Here is a 12303-nt window from a genome sequence, read left to right as displayed (position 1 = left end):
GTTCATTTGTGCAGTACTAGCTGGGTTAAAAAGGCGGAGAAAAAGTGACGCAGAAGCACAGTGGCGGCCGGAGGGAGCCCTGAGATTAAAAGAAAACGGGGCGCGGGCAGGTGCTGCAGGGCCAGCGCTCGCGCGCTGCATGCCCCAGCAAAACCAAAGCACAGCAAACACTCTGTAAGTGGGGTGGTGAAAAGGAAGGGAGGTGAGGGCTGGGGTCTTGGAGATAAAAAAACCTGGCTACCAGGCTGACTGCTGTCACTCAGTCTCCTCTTGGCAAGGCCAGAGCCTGTGAAGTCGGCCTCGAGTCGCCGTGGCCCCACCGCAGCAAGCAGCGCGCTGCAGGATGACGGCGACGAGGGTAGGCGCCGAATTGGAAAGTGTGGCACTCTTCTGGTGGAAGGTAAAGTGGCCGCCAATGATAAATTCACAGTATTGCTGCTTCCAGCGCAAAGGACTGTTCTGCCGAACTGCCCGTCTCTGGAAGTGGCTGGGGGATTAGGGGGCGGAGGAGGTCCCGCTCAGCGGGGCACGGGCGCAGGGCTCGCGCCTCTTTCCAGTGCCGGGCAATGGCGTGAAAAACGAGCATCGAAAACTTCTCCGTATGGAAGCGAGAGCTATCGCGGGGGAAGGTGTTGATTCATTTCTCCGAGCATCTTTCCAACAGATGCATTTGCTGCAGCGATTTGCGCTTAGAGTGTGCCTGTTGTTTTGCAGGTGAGTTATAGCTGTCAAGAGTGGCCTATTTAGGTGAACTGCTCACGTGTCTAGTGAATTGGATACCAGTTTACAAAAGAAGACTGAAAACTATCCTTTTAACGTTATGACAAAATAGGCACACACAAAAAAGCCTCAAAAGCCGTAGTTACAACACAAGAAGGGGAAAAGAGAAATTGTCAATCACTTCCAAGCTGAGGAAATTTCTTCATTAAACGTGAACTGAAAATTCATCCTGACCACTTTGGTACTATAAAGGAACATTACCTGAATTATTTAGCCAGCTGTGCAAATAGCTGCATAAGACTATCACAGATGAAAACCGGATCAAGGCCCTTCCTTCATGGAAGACTGCCATCAGATAAAGGGACTAGAAAAGTTGACCAGTTGCTTGAATTTAAGCTTGACTTTTCTGACACTCTTAGTTGAGAAAGACAGAAAAATTTAGCTGATATGTAGCAGATCTTTAATGCTCTTCCAGTCTCAGTATTTTTGTGAGATGGCATTTTCTGCCTGGGTTCCATAAGCAGAAAAAGCCTGCTCCAGAACTAGAGTGGAGGCTGCAGTTTACTTTAGGTCTTTCTAAAAATCACCCGTAGGCCTATTTTCTGTGATTCCTATACAGCCACTATTTTCTTTAAGCTAAGCACAGCTTTGCTTTTTTTTTTTTTTTTTTTTTTTTTTGGGGGGGGGGCATTTTTTTTCACTTGTTTAAAATTTTGTAAGACTGGTTAGAATATTGATTTTTATTTCCTCTCGTGTTTAACAATACTGCAGATTAGAACAAAGGAAAAATGCTAACCTTATAAGACAGTAGGCAAGTTTTTAAAAAAATCAAACTACTTGCCATATTTTACAAGCCTGAAAATTACATCTAATTGTCATTTATGACAGTTTTGTTTCATTCTTGTTAAGTAAAAGAAAAGATGAACAATAATAACAAGACATACAGCTATCTAATTGTTTATGGTTCAATTTTTACAATTTGTTAGATCTTAAAAGGAAGTTACAGTTTAATATTTTTGGCTTCTGGATACATTTGTACTGTGAATTTGCAAGTAATAAGTCATACTTTTTTAAGATCTAAAAGAGTGTGCAAATAAAGGAATACTTGCATATGATATTTCAATTAATATTGTTTTGAAGACGATAGGTTATAAACAAATAGTTAAGGATCCACTGAAGTAAGTATTTCAGTGTGACTAAAAGAATAAAAGCAAAAAGAAAAAAGAGAGATCTTTTTCCATCCGTGCCTCCTGATGATTTTCCCGTTCATTCTTAGCAGGATCACTCAGATGAAGAGAAACTACAAATGCAGATCAAAATGAGCAAAGCTGCCCTGAGAACAGGAATTTCATAATGCTAGAGTTAAGATCCTCCAAAAACCCCCATAAGGATTAAGATGGTCAGAACTAGAGCTCCTTATTTTCCAGAGTGGAGAATAGGCCTCTTCCCAGTGAAGTGATGCAATATGGGCAATATTTGCATTTCCTTTTGATCGGTGAGATAAGTATTTTGTGAGTGAGCAATGTGACCTGTGGTGATGACTTTAGTTTCTCTTTACAGTAATTTTCAATCTGTGACTGACCTATTTGGGAAGGTCTAAACTTCTAGAGGTTTCGGGGAGGTTGAATACAATGAAAAGAATATATTTGGAAACTGGCAAACCTTCTTTAGTGTTGAAGACCAAATAGTCCTTTATGTAAATGTGAACTTTATGGCCTTGACAAGCTGAATGAGACGTTTTATTGCCAGGTTAGGACAGATTTTCAGTACGTGTCAACATTGTGATTATAAACAATAAACAACAGCACACTGCACTTCTGAAAATGAACTCTGAACCTTCTGTTCTCCCCTGCCACTGAGCAGCATCTTGATGGGTAAGGCTTCCTATGAATAACTTGAAATAGGGTGGGGTAATGCTCCATAAATTTCTATCCACTTCTGGTAATTAGAGATGCATAAAGGAAATGCCTGATACACGTTCAGTGAGTACGTAACAGTGCTTTTCATTCTACTGTCAAAATTACACGTGGCTATATTATGAAATGCATTCATGCCTCATTTCTCCAATATAGTATCCCAACAAATGGTATAATCCATAACTAGTCTTCAGATAAATATATAACATTAATTTCAATTGCGTGTCTTGTTATCTGAAATGCACAGGAACCAGCGTGCCTTGCCCTTAAACCTGACATGTTTACAGCAGTCAAAGAAAAAGGAAATTATTTTCTTAAGGGAATATGCTGCAGAGGTTTGTGGAAAAACACTGTCAATCATAACTCCACAATTGGCTTTAGCAGCAAGCATTGCTATATACCTCAGTTCCATAGTGCCCTATTTTAGGTTGAAGTAACTTTGATACAAAATATTAGATAATGCAAGTTGGGATTGAGCTAAATGTGCTCCAAACTAAGATATGATTCATGTGAGAGACAAGTCAGAAATACAGAATGTAGGGTGTGCCCATCTGTGACAGTGATTACCAAGAAGTTACCACTGCAAAGTGAAAAGTGTCCTACATGGACCAGAACAGAAAATGGTCTTGGAAGGACTGTAATTAAAAACAAGGAAGAAGAGCAGGTAAAGACCAAAAGGTTGTATGTCTGGGAAGCTGCTAATAATTAACTCAGCATTTCTCACTGTAGAGGGGGAAAGCTAGCCAGCAGTGGCAGAGCATCCTGAGCAAAAAAAAAAAGTATTTGATAAAATGGGGAAATTCAGCTCGTGGTGGCAGCAGTGGCCTTTCCCCTACTGTTGTCTGCTGTAGCTATTGACCAAATGCGAAGAGCATTATGTTAATGTGAATGGAATAGGGTTTATAGGATGTACGGACATCGGGTAGCACCCATTAGACAAGTATGTTCTTGAAAAGTTTCATATGCAGCCTGCTCATGGGGAATAGGTGGGATTGGTTGCATGGCTTTGCTGTGGAGCCTGGTGTATTTGAGAAAGATCAGAGGGCTCAGCAGTAACTTGTGTGCTTCTGCTTGTGTTTGGATGAAGAGATCAAAGAGGCTGTGAAATGCCAAATACAGGTGTTTGCCCTCTAGACTTCAGATCACATTTCTTTTAGGGCAATTTCAATATTAGAACACTAGACAGATAAAGGACATCTCTCAGTCTAAAACTGACAATCTCAGATGAATAAATTCACCTTGGCAGCAGCATGCAAGGATATTTGGATGTAATAAGAAAAATGGCATAGGAATGCCCAAAGGTATGAGTGATGTTGCTATGTTTAGCATTGATAAGTCTTTCATTGTCGGCAAAAAGATATCAAGTATGGAGTAAGTTTAGTTTGCTGCGCTGTGTACAAAATGAAGGACATAGACATTACAATCCATCATAAAATGGAATATGCAGTAAATTGCAGAAAGACCTATTTCTCTCCTTTTTATTCCTGGTTATAAAAGTATGAGAGATCCTATTCTTACCTTCCACATCTCATTCATGTTTTCTCCCTGCACTAGGAAGCCTGAGCCAAGCAATTGTGGCTTGCAAGGGTCTTCTAGCTTTAAAGTCTTGTCTTTTTAAGAACATGAACATGTAGTGTGAATTTTTTTGCTGATCTTCAAACTCTTCCCCAGTGTAGCAATATTAGTAATATTAGCTGCTTATCTCAGGCTCCTGATGTGCTTTCATCGACTTGTGTAGCAGTTCGTGAACCATATGCATAAAACAAGAATAGCAATGTTCAGAGATGCATACTGTAGTGAAGCCACTCACTGTACCACAAAAGGGAGTTAGCCTGAATACTACTGATGTGGGGAAGCGTGTGGTGTTTTCTAATTCACTCAAGCATTGTACTTAGAAATATGATAATTAATTTCTCAGAAATATCATGATTCAAAGGGTGAAAAGGTCTGGCGGAGAAGTCCTACCTTCTGTGGCTTTACTAGGCACTGACTGAAATGAAAAACGGTACTTGGCTACTGGAATCAAAGGATGTAAGTAAATAATTCCCAATAAGATAATCTGAGCAAATACCATCTTCAAACATTATGCTCTAAAAAAAAAAGATACTAATTGGAGAATACATGTTCCCCAGGAGCTGAAAAGGAAGTTATGCATGAAAAGAAAATAAGTTATGGAACTGAAGAGTAAGACATCAGGTGATTAACAGGATAGCGGGCGAATTCATGCACGAGGAATGCTGGCATGTTTGTTTCAGTTTCTTGTGGAAATATTGTATCTCAGCTTGCCATGGCCAACGTGTGAAAAGAGCCAAAATTAGGGGCAGAAACACACTGAAAGAAAGCCTATTATCTTCAAAAGTACTTAGTTTCAAGAAATAAGTTTCCCCACTTGCTTTCACCAGCTTGCAGCATGGTTTCTTATTTTTAAACATTCTTTTTTTTCTCCTGTTGCTAAGTATAAACAAAGGAGATTGACTGTGGTAAAAGGATGAAAATGGCTATATGCAAAAAGCTGTCAAATCTACAGAGTAAGCAAACTAGAAAAAACAGTTCTTAACCTAATCTTTTCAGTTACAGCAATCCTGTGCAGAACTCATGATGTTCACAGAAAGTTAGTGTATTGTGGGTTAAAACTATTTGGAATTAATTCTCTCAATTCAAAAATAGTTTCTGTAACCTCAATCATATGCTTTTTTTTCTCTTTCTGAAAGAGCAATTTTGATGGTAATTGTTAAAAGTATGAAGTGTCTAGTGCACTTTGTGGATCTGCAGGGTAATATTGCAGTTACTTAGGAGACTGTAGCTTCCTTTAGCTTCCTACTAGAGGGCCAGAAAACTGAGAGCAGAGAGGCTTTAGATACGCCAAATCACCCTCTTAAGTACCTTCATCTTTCCACTGCAGATAGAGGGAGACTGTACTTCTAACCTAGGAGCCCCAATTCAATGCAAAAGCTGATGAATTCAGGCTGTAGTACTTGTAGATCTAATCTTAAAAGCAGTTCTATGATCTGAAGCTAGCCTCACATTGTATACCGTGACTATACTGCATATTTGGATTTGAGCATGATCTTGAGCCTGCATTTGAAATATATCGGGGAAGTACCATCTCATTCCTTGGATACTTAACTTGGCTCTCAGAAAGTCCCTCTACTGATGGCATGCACTTCAAATTGGGTTAGCTTTCGCTGTCTTGTTTCTTTCATATATACGGAGCTGTACACATCACATCAGTGGTATTAACAGCTGGAGTATACCTACCACAGCAATGGAAAAAGACATGCTTTAGAAGTCCTAAGTCTACTTGCATTAGAGAAATTATGTATATCTATTCATACCTTAATGAATATATAGTTACTGGGTTTAAAGAAATGTCAGTGGAGTCAGAAAAAACATTTCCTGTCTGGTTTATGCCACAGTTCTCCAACTGTGATCCACAAGCAGCTAACTAATTATATATGCTAGCTGTTCTGACTTCCAGGTACAGACAGCTTAAGGGGATTAAATATTACCCGAGATTTTTCCTCCTTATAATACGTGGGGTGTGAAGCACTCAGAACAGGAGGGCAGGTGGTCTGCATAATCATGGAACAGGCAGGGCCCAAGAGACAATCTGTTAAGATACCCTTTCTATGAAAAATTTTGAGGATTCCTACAATACCAGCAAAATCTAGTCCGATAATAGGGAGCGAGTACAGAATGCTACGGAATTTAGCACCAACAAATATGTTCCCTTTGAAATGGCAAATTAGATGTGCAGCAGGATCTTGGTCACACTTCAAAGAATAATATGCAGCGCTGAAGATCCATCTGTTTACTCTTGCTATCACCACTGAGGCTCCTATATGTTAAACAGTCTTTTGACTACTTCAAAGCACCTTTGAAGTCGTTGCTGTGCCTATCCTGTGCACAAAAGCAAACGTGCCCTAACAATATGAGTAGCTGATATTTTTGTTAATTTTGCTGGTAAATGAAAGCAATTTGTTCCTGCTATGTATCATTTTTGGACTTCTTTTTTATAGCTATGATAGCGAGGGCCGCCTAACAAACGTTACATTCCCAACTGGAGTTGTCACTAACCTTCATGGAGAAATGGAAAGAGCCATTACAGTGGATATCGAATCATCCAGCAGAGAGGAAGATGTCAGCATCACTTCCAATTTATCATCAATTGATTCGTTCTATACTATGGTTCAAGGTACTGTAAACAAAAGATTCCTCAGCAGATACTAAACTGAAAAATGTTCTCTTACGCTATAACAAGCTCCAGTTAGATGCCTTAGACAGCCATTTTAGAGGCATGGAGTTTGGGAGAGGGAGTGAAATACATACATATATATATATATATGTATGTTTTTACATACAATATATGTTTTTATGCATATACAAAAACATTCAGAGAAAGGCGATAAAATGAAAATACAATTAACTATGTGTTCTACCCAAAAAGCTTTTGTAAGCTGCTGTTGGAATTAGTCAGAATACCTACTTCACATAAGAAGGGAATCTGAAAAAAACAGCGAGGGATTGAAAGGGAAATAGGTATAGAAACGGTGTAAAGTGAGATCTGAGCTTTATGGTGTAAGGAGTGCAGGGAAAATAGGCAGACTTTTAACCCCTGTAGGTAATGTGCGTTTCTCTGGATTTTTTTTTTTTTTTTTTTTGCATTTTCAGACCAGCTGAGAAATAGCTACCAGATCGGTTATGACGGCTCGCTCAGAATCCTGTACGCCAGCGGCCTGGATTCCCACTATCAGACGGAACCGCACGTGCTGGCTGGGACCGCCAATCCAACGGTAGCGAAGCGAAACATGACTCTCCCAGGTGAAAACGGGCAGAACTTGGTGGAGTGGCGGTTCCGAAAAGAGCAAGCCCAGGGAAAGGTCAACGTGTTTGGCCGAAAGCTTAGGGTAAGTGCACGAGCCTGTGTGATAGCTATGGTATTCAGAGTAAGGGAGAGGATGTGGAAATGTGTTATTATAGGTATTGCCATCCAGCAACCACAGACTATTAACCGTAGATAAGCTTACTCAAGAGTTGGAAGTAGTTATTTGTATTATTTCATTTATTGGCTGTTTTTCCTTATTTATTGCTGTCTTCGGTGGACTGTAAACCATTGTTTTTAGCTTGGAATGCATTGTAACGAATCAATATAAAAAGATTCTTTTTCTGCTTTCCTTCGCTTTTTTGAGTACTGAATTCACACATTTGAAGATAGCATTTAGAACCTTTTTTAAATTATTCTACCACGAGTTAGCACTGTCGTAGGATTTTTCTTTTTATTTTGGATTAAAGTTGTAGCAATACTTATTTCTGGTAGAAAGAGTTTAAATTTGTGTGCGTGTGTATATGCTTACAGCATATTCCTCTAACATATGTCTTTACCGTTTTGTTGGCATTTCTTATTCCTATATAGTGGGTGAAATGTAAGTAGCAAGCAAACTATGATTTATGACAGCCATTTGGTAAAGACAACAGAGATTAAGCATTTAAAATTGGGTTGCCAGGAGACCATTTCAAGACCACAGCAGGGGTCTGACTTACTATTAGAACTGAACCCAGTTCTTTAAAATAAGGCATAGGTGGTATATCGAATAAAGGTAAGTAATTTCAGATGGCTCCTCTTGACTTGTAAGAAGTAATGTGCCATTTTCAATCTTCCTCTGGGACAAAAAGGGAGGAAATGCTGTCATGCATCTTATATTCCTCTCTCTCACTTGCTCTGCAAGAGCTGTTTTGGTTTTTTGTTCTTTTGTTTTTTTTTCCCCAAGAAGGAAGAATGATTATGTGCAATGGCTGCTGCTTAAGAACAGTGCATAGTGTTGGCAACAGTTTTGTATGGATAAGGTCGAGAAATAGAGAAGTCACGCTTACAGTGCTCATCCTTGTGGTTCTGGTTCATAGCCATTTCATTACACAGCAAGGTGGGATAATACATCTGCCAACTCATACATGAAGGAATAAAAAGTAAAATAACCATACCAATGACATTTTGGTTTTGGCAGTGAAAGAACTCTCCATGAGTCCAGTTCTAAAAAGTGAAGCAAAATTTTGACATTCAGGTACAAAGGAGGTAGGAGAAACATCATGCACAACTCTAACTTGAAAGAGTTAAGAAGAAAGAACAGCAGAAAAGAGAGATTTAACAAGAGAGAGGGAGAAAGTGAAAGGTTATAAATTAAGATAAAATAGTAGTAATTAAAAGCATATATACATATGGGAGAAGTAGGGCAGGAGGAGAATATTGGCTAGTAAGGGAAAAGTGCCTCAAAGAGAGAAGAAACTTGGCACCAAAGGAAAAAAATGGAAGTTTTTTTTTTGTTGTTTTTTTGAGTTTTTTTTGAAACTGGGTTATATAGGAACACATGACAAAAATGTTGTTGCGGAGGGATGGAGGAAAGTAGTGAGAACACAAGAACCGAAAAAAATGAGTAAATTAGCTCATCATTCCATCTACAGATATGTCAATAACATTTTGCTGCAAAGACAGATGTAGACAAACCCAGTGACAAAATGTATTGCCAGTAAATGTACGCATATGTATGATTGTTACTGCATTATATGCATGATATGTGACACCACAAAATACATTCCATGGTGATCTCTTGGATTTTCTATCTTGCATTAATTTTACCCACTACTAATAGTCTTCATAAAGAAGTGAATGACCTGTTATTTCACCAGTTTATATATAAAAAAGAGCAAGTAAACTAAAACAGAATGAATTAAGATACAGTGTATATTAATATACTATATTCACTCAGCACGCCTCTGTCTCACTCTTACTTCTGTTCAGTTTTGTTTCGTGTTTGTTCTACAAGCTGTTTTGGCCCTGGAGCTGTACATTTGTTCCGTGAGCTAGTCTTTGGCAGAGATTCTGGCAGTCCTCTACATGAAAGACTTTCAGGGGCGTTTGTACTGAGGCCAGACAAGACTCTTAGTCACAAGGTTCTTAAATCAAGGAACCGCTGTGAGCTTCATCTCAAGGGCTGTAAATCTGCCCCGAGGGAGCTCCCTGGGAGAGGTTGCGCTGCCTCCTCCTGAGGCCCGGCGTGCTCCGAGCTCGGTGGGGGCTCCCGATTCTCACGCCGCCTCTTGAAGCTCTCTAAGGCACAGCACTACAGCCCAACCCCTAATGGGGGTGTGATTCCTACAGTAATATCACAGTACGATTTCATGCTTCTCAGTGAGCCACTGTGAGGGAGAACTGGAGAGCAAGACAGATGGACACATTAATTACTAAAATGTAGCAGGACAGTACTTAGGGACTGTCAGGGGCTCAGTCTTGTGTTATTAAGTGTCTATTTGGTGAAAGTTTCCTGAATTACTATTTTTACCATAGTAAAGCCCAGAGGTATTGAATATATTTGGAGTATTGTCTCAGACCCAGTAAAAACATCTAAGTTTTGCTGTAGCAGCATTTCGGTAGGAGATGTACTGTTAACCTTCAATCGGCGCTTCAGTTGACGGCAGTACTTTAGCTGCCATATGATAGTCCAGTCCCATACTGTCCAACGAACCACCAAAACTTTTTTTCTTACTTTAACTGCCGCCTGTAGTATAAGGTTATGCGAGCACAGCCGATTTCAGCAAAAGCTCAGGCATCTGAATGCTGGAGCTCCATCGGCAGCATTTGGGAGCGTGACTCTGGCTGTAGAAAGCAGCAGTTCGTTTCCCGTATTATCCTGCTCTTTACCCCGGCCGTACAGACGGACGGTGCGAAGGCAAGGGATGCTGTTATCCCGTTCAGCAGATAAGGCAGCGAGACAGAGCGATCAAGTAGTTTGCAGCAGTTTACGCCGGAAGGATGTGCTTAGCCAAGAAATGAACCGCGACTGCGTGGACGTCTGCCTTGACCACGAGACCACCCTTCCCTCCCTGCCAATTCAGAAATCAGCAGTGCCTGTTCTCACTGCAGTTTCTGAGCCTGAGAGGTAGACAAGGAAATTAATAAAAAGCATAATTCGATGTGAAATAAGGAAGGGAGGATAGAGAGAAAGGGAGGAGAGAATTCAGAGAAACAAAAACGTGCAGGGAGAGAGAGAGAGATGAGTGCAGGCATGTGTAGGAGAGACTGAGAAATAAAAGCCTGAGCTAAAGAAGATTGAATACAGACGAGTGAGTTTAGGCAAATGATCCAAATTTAAATGTTAAAAAAGTTCTCAAAACAACAGAAAGGGAAGGGAATAGGAATGTTTCGCATTTAAGTTTAAACTACTATTAGAATCAGCCTTGTAGCATTAATTTTTCAAAGTATATTTAAAAAACATTTGCTGGCACACTGAATATGTAAAATAACTAGTCTGCATCTGCTAGACTGTGTTCCTTACTAAAAATATTTTCATGAAAGCATGATTTTTGTTCTGAAATTGATAATACAGATTGTTTTTATACCAGTGATCTCATATAAAAAGAGCAAGTCAAGAAAAATAATTAAGATATATATTAAAATATAGGTTATTAAAAATACATCCTGTATATTTTAAATATGTATTTGTGTACACAAACACACACACACGTTTAAAAGCAAATTTGAGCATCTGGAGTTTTTTTCAGATTTCCCTATGACCCATCACTAGCACTTTAATACCCTTTTTACCAATAATGAAGAATCTAATTTACATTGATCTTTTAGAAGCTCATTGGCCTCAGGGTATAAGCGCTAAAGTCCACAGTATATGGATTTTTGAACATGCAGTCCTGAAAAATGTTAACAGATGTGCTGATCAGAAAAATGACAGAAGGATTTTTTCTTGTTCTTTTCTAACTGTTGTTTGGCCATCTCTCTTCACCTCTTTGTAATGTATGCATCTCTTCTATTGCTTTTAAGTACTTAGAAAAGGGAATTTTTAAAAAAATCCATAATAAACATAGCTGTATGTCCATTTGTCTTCAGTTTCCCATATGTTAGCAAGATATAGCATTGAAAAATATTAGTTATCCGTGTTATCCATGGACAAGCAGTTGCTGGGAATATGCTTTAACAATAATTTGCTATATATGTATATATGTTTCACGCTTCTTCCAAAATAAGGAGTTTGTCCTCGTAAATGGCACCATTTATTACAGTGTATATCTTTCAGTATTTTCTTATCGGTACACTAAGCATCAAGAAAGAACACAAATTGCACCAAATTCTGGGCCATCTCTTCATGTAATGAAACCTTTTAAAATAGATGCTAATGTAGTGCCTCACATTTATATCAAGAAGTTGCTAAATTAATTTACCCACACAGCCAATCAATCACTGTAAATGGTATTTAAAGAATAGCCGGCACTTTGTGGAAATAATAGGTGGCTAGTGTTTAAATAGCATGATTTATTGTGTCATTTGTTTGTTTTCAAAGGTTAATGGCAGAAACCTCCTTTCGGTTGACTTCGATCGAACCACAAAGACGGAAAAGATCTACGATGACCACCGTAAATTTCTGCTGAGAATTGCCTACGACACGTCAGGGCACCCGACGCTGTGGCTGCCAAGCAGCAAGCTGATGGCTGTCAACATTACCTATTCATCCACAGGGCAAATAGGCAGCATACAGCGTGGCACCACGAGCGAAAAAATAGAGTATGATGGTCAGGGAAGGATAGTATCTAGAGTGTTTGCTGATGGGAAAACGTGGAGTTATACATATTTGGAAAAGGTAAAGAGTACTCAAGTTTTAAAAAA

General features: G+C 39.4%; 1 protein-coding gene across 7 annotated transcripts in view; it reads left to right on the top strand.

Moving 5' to 3' along the window:
* The window catches only part of TENM3 (teneurin transmembrane protein 3), a 319443-nt gene that overhangs the window by 296236 nt on the left and 10904 nt on the right, over positions 1-12303 (top strand). For all 7 annotated transcript variants that reach the window (XM_062575783.1, XM_062575781.1, XM_062575778.1 and 4 more), the window contains 3 exons: positions 6656-6831; positions 7308-7543; positions 11981-12277. In XM_062575783.1, the coding sequence (XP_062431767.1) occupies positions 6656-6831; positions 7308-7543; positions 11981-12277 (709 nt within the window). The remainder of the gene's footprint in view (positions 1-6655; positions 6832-7307; positions 7544-11980; positions 12278-12303) is intronic.

Source organism: Rhea pennata, chromosome 4 (genome assembly GCF_028389875.1).
Source record: "Rhea pennata isolate bPtePen1 chromosome 4, bPtePen1.pri, whole genome shotgun sequence".
Taxonomy (NCBI): domain Eukaryota; kingdom Metazoa; phylum Chordata; class Aves; order Rheiformes; family Rheidae; genus Rhea; species Rhea pennata.
Note: the sequence above shows the minus strand (reverse complement) of the source record. Positions and strands in the feature narration are given on the sequence as shown.